General features: G+C 51.3%; 1 protein-coding gene across 1 annotated transcript in view; it reads left to right on the top strand.

The window, feature by feature from the left end:
* The window catches only part of LOC115099202 (solute carrier family 12 member 9-like), a 460,475-nt gene that overhangs the window by 101,003 nt on the left and 336,674 nt on the right, over positions 1–22,798 (top strand). Inside the window, exons 4-6 of the mRNA XM_029616633.1 lie at positions 2,665–2,967; positions 5,351–5,458; positions 13,209–13,320. Of these exons, the coding sequence (XP_029472493.1) occupies positions 2,665–2,967; positions 5,351–5,458; positions 13,209–13,320 (523 nt within the window). The remainder of the gene's footprint in view (positions 1–2,664; positions 2,968–5,350; positions 5,459–13,208; positions 13,321–22,798) is intronic.

The raw sequence follows: 22,798 nt of genomic DNA, 5'->3' as shown, positions 1-22,798 counted from the left end.
GCTCTTAGTAACCTTTTTTATTCTATTTCCCTTCCACCCCTGCCATTAATGTAGAGAGCAGTGTTGGAACTGTATCTAAGTGAAATAGCTTAATTAGTTAGGAGCATTAACCACCGCAATAAGCAAGCTACACCCATGCTTATCTGTTTATCCAGACTATGTAATTCAGTCCTTGTTGGTTGTTGCCTAAATATAGATCCACCTTTCTTCATTCCCCTCTGCCGTTGAAGCAGAGAGCTATGCTGGATATGCATTGAAAGTGAAGTATCAGACTTGCTCCCCTGCCGTTGAAGCAGAGAGCTATGCTGGATATGCGTTGAAAGTGAAGTATCAGGCTTATTTGGTTTGGGGTAGTAACCGCCGTAACAAGCCAGCTACTCACCGCTTTTTTGTGAATGCAAATTCTTTTTTCCACATTTCCTCTTGCCGTTGAAGCATAGAGCAATGTTGGAGTCGCATTAACCGTGTGTATGTTTATTGAATAAGGGTATTATCTCCAGGTATTAGCCGTCATTCCCGCAAGCCACCCCCATGGCTCTTCTCTTCCTTCGCATCCTCTAGACTTTATGGATCCACAGTGTTTATCCCACACCCCTTTGAAGTCCTTTACAGTATTAGTCTTCACCACTTCCTCTGGAAGGTTATTCCAGGCATCCACCACCCTCTCCGTGAAGAAATACTTCCTGACATTGGTTCTGAGTCTTCCTCCCTGGAGCTTCAAATCGTGACCTCTGGTTCTGCTGATTTTTTTCCGACAGAAAAGGTTTGTTGTTGTCTTTGGATCATTAAAACCTTTCAAGTATCTGAAAGTCTGTATCATATCTCCCCTGCACCTCCTTTCTTCCAGGGTGTACATATTTAGATTCTTCAATCTCTCCTCATAAGTCATTTGATGAAGACCATCCACCTTTCTGGTCGCCCTTCTCTGGACCTCCTCCATCTTGTCTCTGTCTCTTTGGAGATATGGTCTCCAGAACTGAGCGCGGTTAATCATGTTTACTTAGGGAATAGCCACTGCTATTAATTGCATCAGTAGCTTGGGATCTTCTTAGTGTTTGGGTAATTGCCAGGTTCTTGTGGCCTGGTTTGGCCTCTGTTGGAAACAGGATGCTGGGCTTGATGGACCCTTGGTCTGACCCAGCATGGCAACGTCTTACGTTCTTAACACATTTGGGGATCTGTACATCCCGCAGTGTAGGAGAAGCAGTGAAGAACAGAAGCTTTTTACTGAATGACGTTAATCTTTCTTACGAGAGCAGATGCCCCGGCAGAGAATGTTCTACCCGCGGGGCGGGGGCTGCACAGACGTAATACAGGTGGCCAGGACGCACACCCGGCTAGCAAGTTCCCTTAAGCCTTAAAATCAGTATCGCGACCCCCGCCACCGTCCAGGAAGGAGCCCGTAGCAGACAAGGGCGCCCGGTCGTCCTCGTCAGTCCAGTTATAACAGGAGCCAAACTCTCAGCAGCAGCTCGTGCCCACCCCAAACTCAGCTGCGAGAGAACAAACCCCCCACATAAGAAAGGAAACCAGGATAAGGGCGGGTGGCAGGGAAGCGAGCGCGGCAGCAGCAGAGACTGCCAGCCTAAACCCCGACCCCTCCCTGCGGCCTTAGTGCGCCGGGAGCCACTTGGCACACTGCCACCAAATTAAACGCAGAAAGCCTAACGGCCGGACACCCCCCCCCCCCCCGGTCCTCACTGTCAGCTTTACCAACAACTGCGCCAATATCCTCCCCCCCCGGGCCTGCTCCCTCTCTGTGCCTGGCACCATATATTACTTTCTCCCACCTCCCTCCTTCCCGCCCCCGCCCCAGGATTCTTCGTGCAGCTCCTCCATCGGGTAATAAAACAGTTTCCAATCTTTCCCCGCTCCGCCTTCATATTTGGGTTCAACTTCTTTGTTTTATCTTCTGCCCTGACCTCTTTTCTTTCTCTTTCCGGCGGCCTCGTTCGTGTATCGCTTTCCTGTAGCAGCCCATACTTTTAATAACTTCTCTTCCTTCTTTTTCTCTTCCCCTTCTCCTCTTCCTATTCCTCCTACCTGCTGCTTTCACACTTCTGCCTCCACTACTTATCCCCCTCCTTTCTAAGGTCCTCTCCTTCCCCCATCCCCCGCTCCCTCCCCGTTCTCCACTTTTCTCTCATCCTCCCCTAACTCAGCTCTCCCTCCCTCCTCTGTTTTGCCCTTCCCTCCCCCCCATTGCTCTCTGGTTGAAGAATGGGCTCACCTAGGGGCTGAGTTATTCTGACCTAACCTAAGGACTAGAAAAGGCGCTGCCTAGAGGAAGCTGAGCTGGAAGATTTCCCTCAGCCGGCGCCTATCCTACAAGTCCGGGGCATCGGTGAGGGAGGGTCGCAGGAGACCTGTCTGGGATGTAACGTGGGAGGACGTGCAGTAAACAGGTTACACACACCCCCCCCCCATGTCAGGCCTGTCACCCTGCAGAGACGATGCTGGGAGGGCCTCTACCTTCTAAAGCCAGCGGCTCAGGGGATCCCTCCTGTAATAATTCGGGCCTTGACTGGTACCCGTGCAGAACGGCAGCAGGGACGCCCGCCCCCAGGGAGATGGCATATGGCTGGGCAGTGAAGGCAGGGTCGCCACATGCCTGTAAGGAATTACCCGAGTACTGACAAGGCCCCTGCATGCCCTCTCCCACAGGTCACTCCGTGGGTGGTACCGCTCTCCAGGTGCTCCCTCGTGGCTACTGGCACGAGCTTCTCTACGGCACCCTCCTGCTTCTCGTCTGCCTGCTGATGTTTCTGTTTGGGGCCAACATCTACGCCAAGGCCGCCCTTTTCTTCTTCCTGCTCATCGTCACGGCACTGGGGACCGTTTTTATCAGCTTCTTTGCCATGAAGGAGACGGTGGTGCCCCTCGAGATCATCAACGGGAACGTCAGCCAGCTGCAGAATGGCACATTCACCGGCTTCAGACTTTCCACCCTGGAGAACAATCTGAAACGTATGGAATACAGGCACGCTTCAACCCTATCCCTCACCCCATCCGCTTCTACTATTGTATCTGCACCCTCTCCCTCACCCCATCCGCTTCTACTATTGTGCCTGCACCCTCTCCCTCGCCCCATCTGCTTCTACTATTGTATCTGCATCCTCTCCCTCACCCCATCCTCTTCTACTATTGTGCCTGCACCCTCTCCCTCGCCCTATCCGCTTCTACTATTGTATCTGCACCCTCTCCCTCACCCCATCCGCTTCTACTATTGTATCTGCACCCTCTCCCTCACCCCATCTGCTTCAACTGTTGTGTCTGCACCCTCTCTCTCGCCCCATCTGTGTCTACTGTTGTGCCTGCACCCTCTCCCCCGCCCCATCCGCTTCTACTGTTGTGCCTGCACCCTCTCCCTCACCCCATCCGCTTCTACTATTGTGCCTGCGCCCTCTCCCTCACCCCATCCGCTTCAACTGTTGTGCCTGCGCCCTCTCCCTCGCCCCATCCGCTTCTACTGTTGTGCCTGCGCCCTCTCCCTCGCCCCATCCGCTTCTACTGTTGTGCCTGCGCCCTCTCTCTCGCCCCATCCGCTTCTACTGTTGTGCCTGCACCCTCTCCCTATCCACTTCTACTGTTGTGCCTGCCCCCTCTCCCTATCCGCTTCTCCTTTGTGCCTGTACCCTGTCCCTCACCCCATCCGCTTCTACTGTTATACCCATAACCTTTTCCCCCCCACAACTGCTTCTCCTCTTGTACCTTCTTACCATCTACCCATTTTTGTGGTGCCAGCCCTCCACCTCACTTTCTCTGTTATCTGCCATCTCCTCAATGCTCTCTCCTCTCTGCCCACAGAAATGTCTTCTTCCCATATTCTGTCTTCAATTCTTCTAACGTTTTTCTTTCCTCTTATTTTTTTCTCTCTTTAATGATTTTCTTTCCTCTCCTTTCCTTTTCTCCCATTGGGCTTTCCCTTCACCTCATTTTTTCTTCCATTTGTTTTTTTTTTAATTTACCTTCCTGCCCCTTCTGAATAGTTTCACGATTGAGCCTGGCGCGAATCTTTCTCCTCGTTTCCTCCTCTCTCTCTTCTCCCTGCCAGGCGTGTTCTGGCCTGCTCACTTCTCAAGGAGCATTCAGTGATCTCCTTGTGCAGAAATGTGCTCCCGCTTCTCTCTTACTGCTGTATCTCTCTGCCCTGGCACTCCCCCTCCACAACCCCGCAGTACCTCTGTCCCCACTCTCCCCCATCTCCGCATTGCTGGTGGTGAGGTCGCCCCTCTCCCTCTGCCTGCAGAGAGCTGTGACTGGCAGATCCCTTCTCTTCATGCCGGCGTCTCCCTGTGAACGCCGCTGATTTAATTTTTTCCCTGACCCTTAGACCAACCTAATGTAAGATTCGTCATGGGAGAGAAAGGGAACACGGTGCACGCTATTACTACCAACCCTAGTACTGGCACCGAGTTAGCGTGGTGTTGCCGGCTTAATGAATTAGCGTTACCTGCACGCACACACGGGTTCTCGCTCCTCCCTCCCCCTCCCTTACTATAGATATATGAGAGAAAGGGAGGTAGCCTTTTACCCGCAGATGTTAGCCAGAATTAGCAGAGCGGATTGATGCACCTAAATGCACCTAAATCTGTTTGAAAAGGTGCAGGCGTTTCTGTAATACGCGCACAGATCCCGCCCAATGGCAGCCCCGGGACGCCTGTTTAGTCTGTGCTGGAAATACGTGTGAGCTCGTGGCCCCTATGCACGTCTACCCACACGTGCGCCAGGGCGACTGTCAGGGAGGCCCACACGCACAGAACCAGATTCTATTCGGGTAAGTGCCTTTGAAAATTAGTTTATAGATCCCGGTCGTCGAAGGTGATGAGAATCTATTGAACAATGCTTATAGCCTGTCAGCTGTATGCATATATATATAGAGAGAGAGAGAGAGAGTGTCCTCTGTCCCTTGAGGATGCTGCCTTCCTGTTCATCAGTAAGGAAAGGAAGGCACCATAAACTGCTTAGCATGTAGCGTCAATATCCAAGGAAGGAAGTTAGCGGAAAGGGTCCGGCCATTATTTAACAATGAAATGGTTTTCGTCCTACCCAGACACAAAACTTCACACATAAACTGGATTAGTAACTGACCACTGATGGCCTTTTGGGGGGGCTCTGTAAGCTGGCCATGTCTGTGTATTTTCCGCCAGCTTTCCCCTCCCTCGCCCTGCCACCTGCTTGGCACGTTGGGCTTCTCTCACATGGTCTTTGCTTGCCCTGTGGGGGGTGGCTAGGGGCCATGGCTTCCCTGATGCTGCTCCTTTTGCTGGTTAAGGTTGCCTTCCCTTCCTGGGGGAGGGGAATATCCTCCTCCCGCGTTCACGGCCTCCCTTATCCTTTCTCTCTCCAGCCGAGTACGAGGCCGACTACACCACTGGAAGCAGGACGAGCTTTTCCGTGGTCTTCGCTGTGCTGTTCAGTGGATGCGCCGGCGCCATGGCCGGAGCTAACCTGTCAGGTAAAGCCACTCGTTGCCGCTACATCATCCGGTGACATTTAGGTCCCCGTCCCCACCTTGATCCTCGCTCTCGGTTTCCCAGCATGTGACGGAGGTGCCGGGAGGGTAACTCGAGGCAAAAGCGAATCCTGCCCCATGAGCTGAATGCCCCCAAATCCTTTCACAGCATCGCGCCACCAATGTCTGTGACATAAAGGCACTTTGGAGTTAATCTGCACGGGGTTTGGGATAAACTGATTCCTGACTGATGCCCCCCGTCCCCCCATGAGGACAAAGCTCAGTACCTCTGGTATCGCCTGCCTTCCACCATCGGTGCCCTGGGCCTGCAGCTCTCTCTCCCTCTCTCTGTGCCACCGCTTTCGAAAGCAGGGCTCAGCCCTTGCCGCCCACCGAAGGGGTTAACAAACCGAAGTCTGAGAAGCAGAAAATTCGGTAATATCAGGAACTGTTAAAGCGGAAAAGCAAAGCCTGCAAAATGTATTTTTTCTGCCCACTGAGGTATGGACTCGGCAGCTTTCCCTGGCTACTTATTTCTCCGTTATTGTTTTTTTTTTTCTCTGCCTGTCTCGATCGCTGCTGCGCCCCTCGGCTCCTGCTGCTTCTCTCGTGTCTTGCTGGGCCCCCTTTTGCATGCTTTAACGCCGCCGCGCGCGCTCTCTTCCAGAAGATTCACAGGAAATTGAAAATCGACCATTTAAAGGAGGCACAAAAAAAAGCAAACAGCAGTGAGGAAAAGATCCGGCCCTGGATAAGATGCTTTTCTGCAGGCTGGAAAGTAAAGAATCGCAGAAAAGCACGCATGAAGGGAAAGCTTCTCCGCGTGGCATCGATTTCGCGGGAGAGTAAATCGAGCTGCCGTCCGAGGGCAAGCGGCAGGGTTTTAGATCGTCTTCCAACCCCCCCCCCAAAAAAAAAAATAAATAAAGTGACAGCTGGGCCTGGTGCTAAAGATCAGCCGGGCTTAGCGGGCCCCCGACGCAGAAAAAGCAAACTCTGCTAAAGTACAGAAACCCCTCTCTCTGACTTTCCTTGTATTTATTGGGGGGGGGGGGGGGGGGAGGAGATGATGTTCTCCTGCTTTCCGGAGGAAACGGGAGCCCTCTGTGTGTTTGTGTCTCCCTCATAGCTTCAGCACATATACGTGCAGAACGTGGATGGATGCATGGCCCCCAGGTCTGGGTGCAACCTCTGGTTCTGTTTGTTAGGTAGCCCAGAGGCTATGGGTATCTCACTCTCTCTCTGTCCCTCTAATCCAGGGGTGGCCGACTCTGGGCCTGGAGAGCCACAAGCAGGCCACCGGGTTTGTAGGATATCCACAGTGAATATGCACGAGAGAGGGATTTGCGTGTCTGCAGATCCTGTTTGTTTTGGGCTCTTTCAGGACCAGAGCTGGCCACTCCTTTTCTAATCTGTAATAAAAAAATCCAGACCCTGAAAGATTCCCGGAATCTGGGGCCCGCGATTTATTAATCTCCTCCTAACTCTCTCAGATCCAGCCCTGCCCCCTCGTTATCTGTTAGGGTGTGGGAGGCCACTCCTCAGTGGGGGGCAGTTTTCTTTTTACCCTGCCTAGGGGTGGCGCTGAGCTGCCACACCACCCCTCCCTCGCAGCCTCCGTCTCCTCAGTACCCTACCCAGCAACTCTTCCCTTTCCACTCCTTCCTGTTTCTCCAGTTACCTTCTTTTGCTCCTCCTTTCCTTTGCTCTTCCCCCCACACACACACTTTCTCTCCTCTTGCTTTCTCCCTTCCTCTTCCTTTTCTCTCTTGAGTGAAGCCCAGTCCGCTCTTGTGTAACCTGGGGCGCTCCCATCGGCCACTCCCGGCCATGCTGCTGCGCGGCCCGGTCCCGCCCCCGGCTGCACTGTGCTCCGTGGGGGACGGCAGCACTACTGCCCCTTGCAGCCATCCCTCCTCTCATTGGAGCTCTTCCCTCCTGCACGGGAAGAGGAGGAGGGGCTTCCGCAGGGGCACCTAGTGCTACTCCTGTATCACTGTCCCTGTGGCCCTTTCACTACCTCTCTCTCACTCTCCCCCACTGTTACTGGCGCAGCTCCTCTCACCATTACTTGGTTTCCCCGCCCCCCCAGCCAGTAAACCAGAAGGCATTGGGAAAACAAAGGGGTAATGGGTTTTGCCTCCCTGCTAGCAGATGGAGACAGAGAAAATTTTACTGATACTCCTACTACTTAACCCCATGTGCCACCTGCAGTTCCTCAGTATTTCTCTGTCTCCAGCAGATGGTAGATGGTGCAAAACCTCCAGTTCTACAGTCTGCAATTTTTTTTTTTTTAGATTTTGAGCTTTCCTTCCAGGGGTTTTTTGGATCCTGGTGGGTCCTTCCCTGGCCGGTTTGAGGTGGACGAGCTGGGGGGGGGGGGGGGGGTGTTTGGTGATCCTTTAGTACGCTCGCTCCTTGTGCCCGTGGGGGTGTAAATCTGGTGGTCCAGATCCCTCCCCTTCACGAGGCCACTTAGGAGGCTGCAAGCTCGGGGTAAAAATGTTTTCTCCTGAGGCACCCTAGTTTTGATATCTCTTCTTAGGTGGGAGCACAGCTCTGCTGTGCAGACGACTTCCTCCTCTTTCTCGGGCAGCTGAGCTGTTTCACTGAGGCTTTTGAGCGAGTGTTTTTCCTGCTCTGAGGTAGGTTCCTTGACTATAGTGATGGGCCGCGGGTCGACATTGTCCTAAGCTCGGATTGTGCTCCGGCTGTTCAGTGGGCGAGGAGGGCTCATCTTGACGGCCGGGTGGACGTGAAAAGGAAACGGAGGGCTCCCGCTTCTGTTCCAGCATCGCTGCAGGGTTCCCGTGGGGCTGAAGATCCCTTCCCGCTCAATGCGGGAACAGCGGCCATTTTGGATTCGCTTTCGTCCGTTCCCGTGCCGGCGAAGGGGAGGAGGAGATCTCCCCGCGTTTGTCTCCAGCATGTTCAGGCTCCAGGGAAGAGCTGGGAAGCTCGGAAAGGGGATGAGTTTAATATACTGCCTATCCCGGGTGGGGCTGGGATTGCTAAGCCATTTTCAGCTGATTTTGTACTGCTGCAGGAGGCTTATCTGGCCAAGCAGCAGGCAGCCTATTCTCATTTGGATTCTCGGCTCCAGTTGTCGGGGGGGGGGGGACACACGTGCTGTGGGGCCCAAGCAGGATTATTTGGTTGGGAAGCACATATCCTCTGTTTAAAAATTGAGAGGTCCTCCTGGTTCAAGACCAGATGGGAACGACTCAGAGGGTTCTGAGCATAGCCCAGTGGTGACAGGGGATCCTGCTGGAAATGATTCACAGGTGGATCTGGCGGCAGGCGATATGGGTCTGGGGAATGATCTGGAGGGAATCACGGCCCCCGAAGGGGATGACCCGAAGGTAGTCAGTCTTTTTAGAAAAGAGGAACTCAGCCCATTAATTCCTCAGGCTATTCAGGTGCTGGGGGTTGAAGTTCCTCAGGAAGATTCTGGTTTGGAAGGTGCAGATCCGGGTCCTGGATGGGCTGAGGGATCCCCGACAGCCTTCCCTTATCACAGGATGGTGGAGAGGGAGTGGGAAACTCCAGATTCAGGGTTAAAGAGGGGAAGGGCCATGGCGAAGCTCTACCCATTACTCGAGCAGACACTGGAGCTTTTCTCACTTCCTAAGGTTGACGCTGCGGTTTCGGCAGTTACCAAAAAGACGACCATCCTGGTTGCAGGATCTGCAGCATTGAAAGACGTGCAGGATCATAAACAGGAAGTACACCTCAAGAGGATTTTTGAGGTTTCAGCCTTTAGTTTGCGCGCGGCTATTTGTACTAGTTTTATGCAACGTGCATGCCTGCGCTGGGTGCAGCAGATGCATGAAAGTCTCCTGAAGTCGGGCGAGGAGGCAGACAGGGCTGAACGTGTTGAGGCGGCGGTGGCTTACAGGGCAGATGCTCTCTATGATTTGGTTTGGACGTCATCTCGGATTATGGTTTCTGTGGTGTCTGCCAGAGGTTGTTTTGGTTCCGTAACTGGTCAGCAGACATATCTTCTAAGTCTCAGTTAGGTTCACTTCCTTTTAAAGGCCAGCCTCTATTTGGTGAGGACCTGGAGAAGTTGATGCAGACTCTAGGTGATAATAAGGTTTTCAGATTGCCGGAAGATAAACCTAAGGGCAAGAGGTTTTTTCCAGGTCCGTTCTCATTTTCAGGACATTCGGAGGTCTCGTTCGGCAAGGGCCGTGCCAGGTCCCCAAAAGCAGTTTTCCCTTCAGGGCCAATCCTGGGGTCAGTTCTTTCAGGGAGCCCGGAAACTGTTCAGAGGCACTGTCGGTGGTAGTTCAGCTGGCGTTAAGTCCTCACAATGAGGCGAGGCTGGTCCACTCCATCGTTCTTTTTATAGGGGGTCGCCTGGCTTGGTTATACATGGAGTGGGCCAGGATTACTCAGGATCAGTGGGTTCTCAGTGTGGTAAGAGATGACTACGCTTTAGAATTTGCTCGTCTGGTCCTAGACTTGTTTCTGGTTTCCCCTTGTGGTTCCTTAGACAAACAAGTAGCGATTCGAGAGAAGTTGGATCATCTGCAAAAACTGGGGGAAGTAACTCTGGTTCCCTGCAAGGAGCGAGGCTTGGGAATGTATTCCTTTTACTTCGAGGTCCCAAAGAAGGAAGGTACTTTCTGTCCAATTCACAATCTAAAAAAGTCAGAGAAGGGAGCATGGAGCTGAGGCCATCGATGCTCTAGTAGTGCCTTGGCCTTGGGAGGTTCTACTTTATGTCTTTTCTCCTTGGCCGCTTGTGAGTAAGGTATTGCGTTGCATAAAGAAACATCCAAACGATGTAGTGTTGGTGACTCTGGAGTGGCCATGTCGCCCATGGTTCGCGGATTTGATCAACATGGCAGTGGACGGCCCGATTTGCTTTGGTCACCTAGGAGGCCTGCTTCATCAGGGTCCCATATTTTCAGACCAGGCCGCTTGCTTTTGTCTAGCAGCATGGCTTTTGAGAGGCGGCGAATGAGACGTAGGGATTATCCTGAGGCGGTCATTGCTACGTTGCTACAGGGCAGAAGGAAATCTACTAACCTTTTGTATGTACGGGTATGGAAGGTTTTTAAGTCCTGGGGCTGCTCTAACACGGTTTGGCCTCTCAAATCTTCAATGGCTGACATTTTGTCTTTTCTGCATGAAGGTTTGGTCAAAGGGTTGTCTCTGAGCTCGCTGAAGGTCCAGGTGGCAGCTCTGGGTTGTCTTTGAGGCAAAGTAGAGGGCTCTACTTTATCGGCTTACCCAGATGTAGTTCGGTTCTTCGAGGTTCTAAGAATTTGCATCCGCCCATGTGGATGTGTTCATCTTGGAATCTTAATCTGGTTTTTAGAGGTTTATGTGAGGCTCCTTTTTGAACCACTCAGAAGAGCTACTCTTAAGGTTGTTTTCCTGGTGGCCATATGATTGGCTTGAAGAATTTCCGAGTTACATGCTTTATCATGCCGTGATTCATTCCTTCAGATTTCAGACTTGGGGATTTTGTTGCAGACAGTACCTTCTTTTTTACCTAAGGTGGTTTCCACGTTTCACGTGAATCAGACAGTGGAGCCTCCAGCTTTTTCTGAGTTGGACGCCTCTGCTTCTCATGTGAGGGAGCTCAAGTTGTTAGATGTGAGAAGAGCCTTGTTGAGATATCTCAAGGTGACTAATGACTTCCGGAAGTCAGATCATCTCTTTATTCTGTGGAGCGGGCTGAAAAGAGGTTTGAAGGCATCTAAGGCAACAGTTGCACCATGGATTAAGGAAGCTATTGGATCCACTTACATTACTAAGGGTCGGCTGGTTCCTGAGGGATTGTGTGCTCATTCTATGCATTCTCAGGCAGCAGCATGGGCGGAGGCTCAACTAGATTCTCCGCAGGAGATCTGCAGAGCAGCGACGTGGAAGTCGCTATATACTTTTGCATGGCACTATCGACTGGATGTAGGGGACATGGGGTTCCCATCTTTTGGTGAAAGTGTTCTTCGAGCGGGACTCTCACAGTCCTACCCTGATTAGGGATGTTTGGTACATCCCAGGAGCCTGCACTGATCTGGCTACGTACAGGAAATGGAAAATTGGTTCTTACCTGCTAATTTTCATTCCTGTAGTACTGCAGATCAGTCCAGAACCCTCCCTTTTGGTAGAGGGGGGAGCGTCGTCCACTCATTCTGTTTTTAAAGTATGTAATACAGGATTGTTTAAATAAGATTAATTAGCTGAAAAGAGTTTTCTGGTTTTGAATAGGTTTTTCTTTCTCATTCTGGCTTGGGTACAGATTAATACTGAGGGACTGCAGGTGGCACACTTGGTTAAGTAGCAGAATCAGTAAAATGTTCTCTGTCTCCATCTGCTGGCAGGGAGGCAAAACCCAGGAGTCTGGACTGCTCTGTGGTAGCTACAGGAATGAAAATTAGCAGGTAAGAAGAGCACATTTTCCTCTCTCAGCAGGGCTTTCATAGTGGCTGATATTACAAAGCTGCTGCACATTTATAGAGGAAGAAATAAGTTTGTTCCTTCAACTCCATTAACTCTCACATCTCGGCTCACTTTCACTGCTGGGGGTGACCCCTGTTAAGTAGGCGGTGACCCAAATGACCATGTCATTGGCATCTGTCGCCCTTTAGTAGCATCGGGCAGGAAAACACCGTTATGGAAAATTCCCACAGCCCATACAGAATGATAGAAGTGGCTCGGGGCAAGTTGAGACAGGAAGTATCCAGAATTCAGTTTTTTGATCCGATGTTGAAAGTGGCTCCCTCTGGTGGCAACAGGGAGGGGGACCGACTGAAAGGGCTGGGACAGGACATGGCGTGCTCATGACCCCAGGAGGAACTCGATACGATCCGGGAGGTGAGAGTGATCGCAGGGAGTTGTAGCATTCGAGACCACAGAGCATTTCCCCTCCCCCTGCCCCTGTCAGATGTCCCTCCCCGGCGTTGGTTAAATTGTTTGGAGCGCAATTTTCAGAGGGATTTCCAGAAGTAAAAACAAACAAAAAACGTGTTTTACCTGCGTATATTGACCCTGAAAATTGCGCACCTTGGGGTGGGGTTTAGGTGGGGGGAGAGAAAAAAAAAAACTGACACAGAGAAAAAACCAGTGCAAATCTCTCCGGGCAATCTTCAAATTAAACCTGCAGGCCTCTCCTTTTTCCTTGCCTTCCAGAACTGGTGCAGAGGCTGCAGATGATTAAAAAGCGCCCACAGGCTTGCGCCGAAAAGCCGGCGCGTAGACATTTTTCTCTTTCTAATGTTTCTGCGAAACGAGGTGTTCCGAAAAAGCCCAAACGTCCTCTTGTAAGGATTCCCCCCCCCCCCCTTGGTCACAGCAAAGGCAAAAAAGGGCGCTCTCCCAAACTATAGCGGGAAGCGTGGCACGAGGGAATCCCGCCACCGCGTGCCGAAGCACGGGTTATTTCTGGTCACGCGGTTCGTGAAACAGCCCCAAACCTGCCTCCAGGCCGCTGGAAGCCGCAGCCACCCACCCCCCTCAGCCCAGAACCCCTTATTCCCGGTGAAATAACAGGGTTTGTCGCTTTATAAGCATCCGAGGGCCATGTGCCACTCTTACTTAGCAACTCTTCCATGGAAAATGATGTTTAAAATGTGAACTCGGGGGGTGGGGGGCCAGAGATCTGACGTGCATCAAAGTTAGGAAATGCATTTCTTTTTACAGAAACCTTTTTTTTTTTTTTTGTGCTTCAAGGGGGGGCTGGCCAGGCCTGGCCAGGTTAATCTCATGTCATTTCTTTTTTCTTTTTTTTCCCCCTCAGGGGATCTGAAGGACCCGAGCCGCTCCATCCCCAGGGGAATGATCAGCGCCGTGATTTTCTCTTGCATCCTGTATAATCTGCTCTCCCTGCTGATCGGCTGCAGCTGTGACAGGTAACTCTCTCTCCTCTCTGACCCAGGGGGCTTCGTGCTCTCGCCCCCCTCAGACGGGCCAAGCGCTGGGCTGGAGATTGGCACCGGCTCGCTGATTGCTCTTTTGTTAGGTAGCTCTGCGGTTTTGTTTTGTTTTTTTTCTTTTCCAGTGCCCTGCCGTGCAAAAAAAAAAAAAGAGGTGTCTTGGGTTGCTTGCTGCTGGGTGGGATATTTGTCAGGTCTCAGCTTGGAGACTCATGGCCCCCACTGGTCAGTGTCCGGCTTCTGCGCGGTCTCACGGTGACGGGGTCCCTTGTGCCATGTGAACGGAGGAGCTGGCATGAACCTTCTCCCACCTGCAGCAGTTCCCCATTGCCATTCAGGGCCTGGCTCACCAAAGGCTTTTATTCCCCACCATGAATTAGGACCCGGAGCAGGATTCTGGTTGTGTAAACCCCCCCCCCCCCCCCCCCGACCTAGGCTTTTCTCTAACCCGGACCACGATCTGTATGCCAGGATGTGGTTTGTTATTTATTATGTTCCACAATTCCTTCAAAATCGTTGCGGATTACAATCAACGTACATAACAATAATAAAACAGATTTACAAATACAACATACATAATAATAAAACAGATTTACAAATACAATAAAACGTAGATAAAAACAGAACAATTAAAAAGAACAATTAAAAAGTTCTAAAAATAAAAAAAAGTTTTCAACAGTTTTCTAAATTTTAAATGATCCGGTACAGATCGGATCTCCGGAGGAACCGAATTCCAAAGCTCAGCTGCTAAAACAGAAAATGCTTTAGTCTTTTGTACCGCTCGTTGGGACTGCAGGCATTGGGGGAGCACTGAGCAGATCTTGAGAAGGAAAGCATAGATCACGCTTGGGCACATAACCTCTCAGTTTAGACCTTAAGCAAAAGGAATCAGCCTCCAGGGCTTTATGAACTAAACTTAGCATTTTAAAGGTGATCCTGTGAGCTGCTGGAAAGCAGTGTAACTCCTGCAGATAAGGCCAGATTCCTCCCCGCTACTGTAACCCAAACATTGCTCTAAGTGCTGCAGTGGGCATCGGCTGTGCAAACCTCCATACCAGGCATCCCAGTAATCCAGATGTGATAAAACAATGGAAGAGTATAGCTCAGAGGCTTCAGCATCCGTAATTTACAAAAATGCTGTTTTGGCTGCCTTCTGACCCCCCCCCCTGCCTGGAGCAGAATCACAAAGTCCAAATTCAGTGCCCCTGATAACTGCAAATCACCACCACCTAAAACTGGTAAAACGAGGCGCAGCAGGTAAAAGCAGAGACCCCCCCCCCCAACCATAAATATCGGAGCCTTGGCGCAATTAAACACCAATGCTGGACAATCTTAAAATAACGCGTGAAAGAATCCACAGGAAACTCTTCTTATCTTATCGCCCGGGGGATAAAGTTGTCCGTCATCAGCGTAAATCCCACGTGTTAACGGCAAAGAAGATTAAAAACCCCACACCCAAAGGTTGTAAAAAAGCTATTAATGCGGCCCCTGCTGGCACTGCCCGCTTATTGCAATAGCAGGCAGAACCGCTACCGTCAGGCCAGGCCTCTGAGGGAGGCGACGGAAGCAGGAGGTAAAAGAAAAGCATTTTATCTACAGGCTGCACTCACAAAGTGCCTGTCCCAGTCCCAAGGTGGACTCTGCAGGGACGGCTGCTCAGAGCTCAGTATTAACCCCAAGATTCCAAATCCTTGCCCCTTTCACCATTAAAAAGACACAGGGCAGGACAGGGGAGGATTCGGGTGGGGTGGCCAAAATGTGGCTCCCACCTGCTGACATTCGACCTTTAGCAGGGAGAGCGCTGACCTGAAGTCAGTCGGGCGTGCTCGGCAGCCGATTTATTTGGCAGGACTGCCACGGGATAGCCGGGTAACTTCCCTCGCCCCCCCAGCCTGCTCCGTGTTCAGCTTCTCTCGTTTTTCATTGGCAGCAGTTTTGTTTCCAGCAAGGTTCAGGAGCCACCTTCTTACCTCCCCCCCCCTCTGAGGCTCTGGGGCTTGGAGCTGATTCCGGGCAGTGGGATCCTCGGGCAGGTTCTCGCTTTGACCTCTGGGACGGCTGCCGGGGGGGGTCGGTCAGCCAGGCCAGAGCCCGGAGGTGGAGGAGCACGGCCTTGCCCGCCGCTGCCCGCGAGGGCTGTGGGCTCGGCGGGGCCGCCAGGTAAGGACGATTGGATCCTGGAGCCACCATCTCTTTGAGGGACGTGGCAGGGACATCATCCCTCTTAGGATGCAGGCTTTGGCGTTTGCAGAAATCCTCATTATTGTACTTCCCACCCAGGCAGAGTCACGTTCCTGTTCCCTGGATTATGATCTGCGGAGGGGGATGTTGTTGTTTTTTGTTATTGGTGCCAGGAGTCCTGGCGTTTCCCGAGAAGGCTGCGAGAGGAGGGAAGAGGGATAATCAAGGGGGGAAGGGAGTAGAGAGGCAATGAAAGAGTGCACCACATGCACCCGCAAAGCCTCATCCCGTCGCCCCCTCCCCCCGGTTCCCTAGCTGGGCAGATATTGGGCACAAGGCTGCTGCTGGAGGTAGGCCAGCGCTCTAGAAATATTACTGCCCCTCCGTATCTGCTATAAATTATTATATTATTACAGGACAGCTACCTGCCATGCCCCTGCTGGGGATCCTGCCCCCTGCCTCCCACCTCCCTTAACATTTCAGGTCACCAAAAGGCCCAAATATTGGTCCGTCCATCCCCCAATCCTTCTCAGTAAACTCCTCCGCAGGGTTCTCTCTCTCTCTCTCCTTCCCCCTAAGCTCAGCAAACTGTGCGGAGACCCCCTCCCCCTCCCCCGGACCTCTCTGTGATCTGAAATGTCCAGTGTGGCCCTTCAAGCTCTGTGGGATAGTGCGCCAGACCCTTTCTGAGGGCTCCCAGTCACTGCACTCGCCTCCCCTGCTGGAGAGCCTGTGAGAGAACGGACATGACGTATTCATTTTACTTTCCTTACTGTTATTTATTTATTATTTTTATATATACTGACATTCGATCTGAGACATCACACCGGTTTACATTCAGGTACTGGAGGTATTTCTCTATCCCCAGAGGGCTCACAATCTGAGTTTTGTACCTGTGGCAATGGAGGGTAAAGTGACTTGCCCAAGGTCACAAGGAGCGACAGTGGGACTCGCTGCTCTCCTGGTTCGTGGCCCCCTGCTCTAACCACTAGGCTACTCCTCCTCCCCTTGAGGGGAGAGTTTGTGGGCACAGCCTGAGGCTGGGACTCTGAATTTTCGGATGCCCCCCCCCCCCTTCCTCCTCCTCTTCTACCAGGGGCGTGAAACCTCTTCCAGAGTCAGATTGCTGAGAGGACGGCGCATTTCAGGCCTGGGTCTGGCTGGGCGTTGGGGAAGACGACTTCTCAGATCCAGGATGCTTCTCGGACCTTTCCTGCCCGAAGCGTTCCTGAATTTCCGTGCCCGACACGCCTTCCTGGCGCTTCGTGGTAAGAGAGGATGTAATATCCGTGCTATTGAATGATTATCTGCAGATGTTCCCGAGTCATTCCTCGGGGGGGGGGGGGGACGGTGCATTAGCAGGGGATCGCTAGCTCAGCTGCGAAGGCAAGTTTAATACAATTTAGCTGTTTTGTGCCAGAGAGAGAGAGGGCAGAGGCTGCCGCGACTGGATCCTTCTCCTGCTTTGCGCAGCGGCTCCCACGCTGTCTGCCTGCGCTTTCGGGCCCCCTGCTTTGCTTTTCGACTGGCGCATCCCTTTCAGCCAGAGCTGTGGGCTGCTCTCGTCTCTTCCCTGCTGGGGTTGCATTGCAGGCTCGCTCCCTGCCTGCCTCCGAGTCTGGGGGGGAGAGCACCAGCATGAAGGGGGGATCCAGAGTATTGTACGGAGAGGGGATTCCCCTTCTCTAGCAAACTCCTGAAGCTCTGTGACTGCGTCCCTGAAGTCTGACCAGGGGAGCACGTGCTCTCTGGTGAAATACCCTATACTTCTTTCCATATTGCTTACTTATACTGCATAACATATGGATCTAGATGCATCTATAAGGTACGGGCCGTACGCTCTCTTTCTGCAGTGTGAGGAAATCTTTCTTTGCAGAGAGAGAGTCGTGGATTCATGGACCAGCCTCCCTGTGGAGGTGATGGGGACAAGCACAGGGGGGATCTCCCTGAGGGTGCGGAGGGGGGAACGCAGAGCGGAGCAGTTGTGCGGATGGGGAGACGAGATAAGGTGTATGAGGGGACCTTTGCAGGCAGGCTTCTAAATCTTGCCCTTTTTGGAAATTCACCAGGGCGAGCGCCTACGTTTAGGCTCCTGGTTTCTCTAGGTGCCTACGTGTGGGATCCTAAACGTGGATGGGTACAGAGGGAAAGAAATTCAGGGACTCAGCAAAGATTTCCAGGACTAGGAACTAATTTACGGTCCTCAATCTAATGAACCACAGGTCTAAATTTATTTATTTATTTAGAATTTTTTTTTATATACCGACATCCGTTTGCACATCGTATCGGTTTACAAATAACTTGGAACGTTTTAGGCATAGCCTTTACATGGAACAAAAACTATATGATAAAAATAAAACAATAACTATCTGATAACGTATAAGAGAAATTAACTAGGTACAGATTAACTAGGTACAGGGTTTTAAAATTGTAGGTACAGGATTTTAAAATGTAAAGAGATATACTAAGTACAATTTTTAGGGTTTAAATCTAATTAATATATACAATGTTTCTGAAGAGGAAAATTGAGCAGGGAGGTAAGAGTGATTAAGAAGGAGGCTTGGTTATAAGGTTAAATGTAGGAGCATAACGTACGGGAACCTAGAGGTCCGTATTCAGACACAAACTTATCCGGCTACCTTTGGAGGTGGATTCAGTAGTGAAACCGCATTACTGAATATAGCCGGGTATCTTACAGTTAAGCTGGATAACTAGAGCCACTTAACTTTAGGGCAGCTCTTTGGCGTGACCAGACGTAGCCGGCTAACTCAACTCCTCCCAGTCATGCCCCTGGAAGGCCCCTAACGTAGCCGGTTATCTTATCAGCCGGCGACAATTTAGCGGGGAAAGTGCCCAGCTAACGTCTGAGCCAGCCAGCTAAATACTCTTGAACATGGACCTCCTAAATTTATGGGAATTTTCAGCTACAAACTTGGGCCCCGAAGTTCGGCTGAAAATAGGAGCCGAACTTAGGGGCTTAAATTTTAGGAGCCCAGCTTTCTTTGAATATCGGCCCCATGGTCTTTTTCTGCCGTCGCGTTTCTGAAGTATAATAAATAGGGAGAGAGAGAGAGGTCTTTTCCCCTGCCCAGATCAGCATAGTTTACTATTTTTTTTTTCACAGTTTTGGACAGATGGTCATGAGATCAAAGAGCACAGCTGGAGTGGTCGGTTTAGTTTCCTTTCAGTATTAATTTACCACTATTTCACTTAGCAAAGCAGTTTACAATAAAATAATAAAACCATTAAAAAAAAACACAAAACAATATAGTAAAGTAACAGGCAAGGCTATGCAATCGGTATTCTGAAGCAGCGCCAACGCGCATATGACAGCCCGGTATCGAAATATCTCACAAAGCTTGGAGAAAGAACCGTGCCCTCAGACGTTTCCCCATAACCCTTCCCTAAAGGCTGTGCGTCCCAGGACCCAGGCGCAGAGTGGCTGAAGGCGGTGTCAGACTGCAACGAGGAACCCGCTCAAGGCCTGCACTGCTATTAGGGATGATCCATAAGAACATAAGAACATGCCATACTGAGTCAGACCAAGGGTCCATCAAGCCCAGCATCCTGTTTCCAACAGAGGCCAATCCAGGCCACAAGAACCTGGCAAGTTACCAAAAACTAAGTCTATTCCATGTTACCATTGCTAATGGCAGTGGCTATTTTCTAAGTGAACTTAATAGCAGGTAATGGACTTCTCCTCCAAGAACTTATCCAATCCTTTTTTAAACACAGCTATACTAACTGCACTAACCACATCCTCTGGCAACGAATTCCAGAGCTTTATTGTGCATTGAGTAAAAAGAACTTTCTCCGATTAGTTTTAAATGTGCTACATGCTAACTTCATGGAGTGCCCCCTTAGTCTTTCTATTATCCGAAAGTGTAAATAACCGATTCATATCTACCCGTTCTAGACCTCTCATGATTTTAAACACCTCTATCATATCCCCCCTCAGCCGTCTCTTCTCCAAGCTGAAAAGTCCTAACCTCTTTAGTCTTTCCTCATAGGGGAGCTGTTCCAATCCCCTTATCACTAAACCCCTATGTGAAGATCCGTAAACACGATTCTTAAAAACTAGGGGCAAACTGACGTAGCTCCTCTAATGATGGAGTCGTTTCTTAGCCCTCCCCAAAGGAGAGTTCGGCGGTGGCGTTTTGTACCAGCTGCAGCCGCCCGATGGATACACGGGTGCAGCCCTGACAAAAAGGGCCTTGCGATAATCTCTAGGCCACTTAAAACTCCAGAGTTCCTTCATTTCTAAACGAGGGCGCAAGAATCTCAAGATAAACAAACATTTGAAATCCTCTTCTCGCATGGCGACTTTCTCCTCCGGTGTGACTGCCAACGAAGTGGCTCTTCCTTCAGGGACAATACTTATTCCTCCAGAAAGCGCTGAGCTGCCTACGCTGGTATTAGCCCCACAGGGCCCGTAAGGCTTCTGATTTAGGTCAATTCGGTTGCAGCGGGTGGTCAAATCAGCCAAGAATAAGAGGCTACCCAGTCATTTATTCGTCGTGGGCCAGACCCTCGGACCCATCAGCTTTTAGAGAGCCGACTGAGAAATTCAGGATGCGCATTCCCCCGATCCTATGCGTGCAAAAGCTGTGCGGCTCGGAGCCTCCTGGTCCTGCCACCGTTCCTTTATTTAGGGCAAATGACAGTAAAGGCCTTGTTTAAAGGCAGGGCTCTCGCAGAGTTCAGAGGGAAGCCGCGTTACCCTTCAGAGTCTGGAGAAATACAAAAGTCCCCCCCCCCTTCTGTGCCAGCAGAGACCCTCAGGGGGCAGCTCCGACCCCCCGCTGCACCTCAATCCTGCCCCGCAGCGCCCCCCCCCCCCTCTGCCCCGGTGGCGCGAGGAATGGAAGCTCGGCGCACAGAGGTCCTCTTGCGGCCGGAAGAAAGTTTCCTGGGAAAATGGTGAAAAAACACCTTGAAAGAGAGAAAAAAAAAAAGCAGCGAGCCAGAGACAAGAAGCTGTGCTGGTAAACCAGAGCAAAATATCCAGAGGGAGTCGGAAGGACAAAACCCAGGACACCAAAACGCAGGCAAACCTTTATTTTCCGACCTGTTTAAGCAACAGAATCCACCCAGAAAGCAGCAAAATAGAGCAAGACACGCGGTGAGGTTCCACGACACGGGACTCGCTGCTGGGAAAGTTTTATTAAAGAAGAGCTTAAGTTTTCCCTTCGGCATGTTGAAGGCTTGAATTCAGACCTCAGGGAGCTGTCAGCGTGCTGTGGCATTCAGAGCTGGGGATCACTTGCTGGCCTTTTTGGAACCGGTGTGAAAAGGTGAAAGACGCCCTCAGAGCGGAAGGATTTCACCGATCGCGGCGAGAAACGTGAATGTGCACTTTAAAAACCCAGGAGGTGAGCGCCTGGCGCTGGGCTGGGAGGGGGGGCCTCAGGACTGCAGGCCTGGAGAGCAGCGCTGCGTCTCCCACTGGCGGACGGGCTGCACGACAGCTTCGTGACTGGAAGGGAGAGAGGCTCCTTGTTCTCCCCCCCCCGCGAAGATAAAGAAATGTTTTAAATGCGGCTCGGCAGAGCAGTTTAGCTCATTCTGCAGATGTGGAGATGCGACCAGGTTGTCCTCACCAATGCTGAGTGGAGCGAGGGAGTGAAATGCAACCTATATGTGGGGTGGAGGCCGCAGGCACGGTAGTATGCGTTGTTCTCGGGCACAGCACGAGTGACCCCCCCCCTCGCACTGGCTGCCCCTCAGGAGGAAGTCCCTTTACCACCTGCACTTCAGAGGCAGCAGAAACACCGCCCCCCCCCCCCCCCCCGTGCAAGTGAAAGAGGAGGTTCCCAGGACACGATCGTCTGAAACGGTGGTAAAGGAGTCACTAAAGCCCAGTATCCCCTGGGATACTGGGCTTTAGGGATACTGGGCATCGATGATCCTCGTCTATTCCACTATAATCCCCCTGCTTCCCCTCTCACTTTTTACTACAGCACTGAGGAACCCACAGCGTCGATGATCTTATCCCCTTCCACAGTAATCCCCCGGCCTCATCTCACTCTGTACTACAGCATTGAGGAACACACAGCATCGATGATCCTGCCCCTTCCACAGTAATCCCCCTGCCTCCTCTCTCACTCTGTACTACAGCATTGAGGAACAAACAGCATCGATGATCCTACCCCTTCCACAATAATCCCCCCCGCCTCCCTTCTCACTTGTAGCACTGAGGAACACACAGCATCGATGATCCTGCCCCTTCCACAGTAATCCCCCTGCCTCCTCTCTCACTCTGTACTACAGCATTGAGGAACAAACAGCATCGATGATCCTACCCCTTCCACAATAATCCCGCTGCCTCATCTCTCACATTGTACTACAGCATTGAGGAGCACACAGCATTGATGATCCTACCCCTTTCCACAGTAATCCCCCTGCCTCCTCTCTCACTCTGTACTGCAGCACTGAGGAACACACAGCATCGATGATCCTACCCCTTTCCACAGTAATCCCCCTGCCTCCTCTCTCACTCTGTACTACAGCATTGAGGAACAAACAGCATCGATGATCCTACCCCTTCCACAATAATCCCGCTGCCTCATCTCTCACATTGTACTACAGCATTGAGGAGCACACAGCATTGATGATCCTACCCCTTTCCACAGTAATCCCCCTGCCTCCTCTCTCACTCTGTACTGCAGCATTGAGGAGCACACAGCATTGATGATCCTACCCCTTTCCACAGTAATCCCCCTGCCTCCTCTCTCACTCTGAACTGCAGCCGTGAGGAACACACAGCATCGATGATCCTTGTTCTTTCCTCAGTAATCCCACCCCCCACCCTGCTGCCTCCCTCAGGTCATACAGAACGGCTGAGTATAGCACACTGCCCTCTGGAGCTGCCACCCTGGCTATGTATCAGAGCACAGTGTAGCTGGCAAAGGTGCTCACCCTATTTGATTGCAAGCTTTACTGCCCATGCACAAGACTGTCAACTTACGACGCAGTATTGTATGCCTTCCTTGTAAGCTAGCTCGGCTACCAAAATGTTTTATAGTTACTGTTGGTTTGTTTTATGTGGGATTGCATTATGCTTGTTTACTCTTGTCTAATTGTGCATGTAATTTTACTGTAAAGCTGCTTGAATAACATGTTTTACAGGCAGGATATTACATATCAGTAAAGTGTGTACAGGCTAGTGCATTGTCATGCAAATCCCATGCTAATGAGGGCATTAGGTATTACCCCCCAAATGCAGAGAGGGGCACTGGCTTACCTCCCCGTGTCCTTAGTGCTGGAAACTTAA

Source organism: Rhinatrema bivittatum, chromosome 9 (assembly GCF_901001135.1).
Source record: "Rhinatrema bivittatum chromosome 9, aRhiBiv1.1, whole genome shotgun sequence".
Taxonomy (NCBI): Eukaryota; Metazoa; Chordata; class Amphibia; order Gymnophiona; family Rhinatrematidae; genus Rhinatrema; species Rhinatrema bivittatum.
Note: the sequence above shows the minus strand (reverse complement) of the source record. Positions and strands in the feature narration are given on the sequence as shown.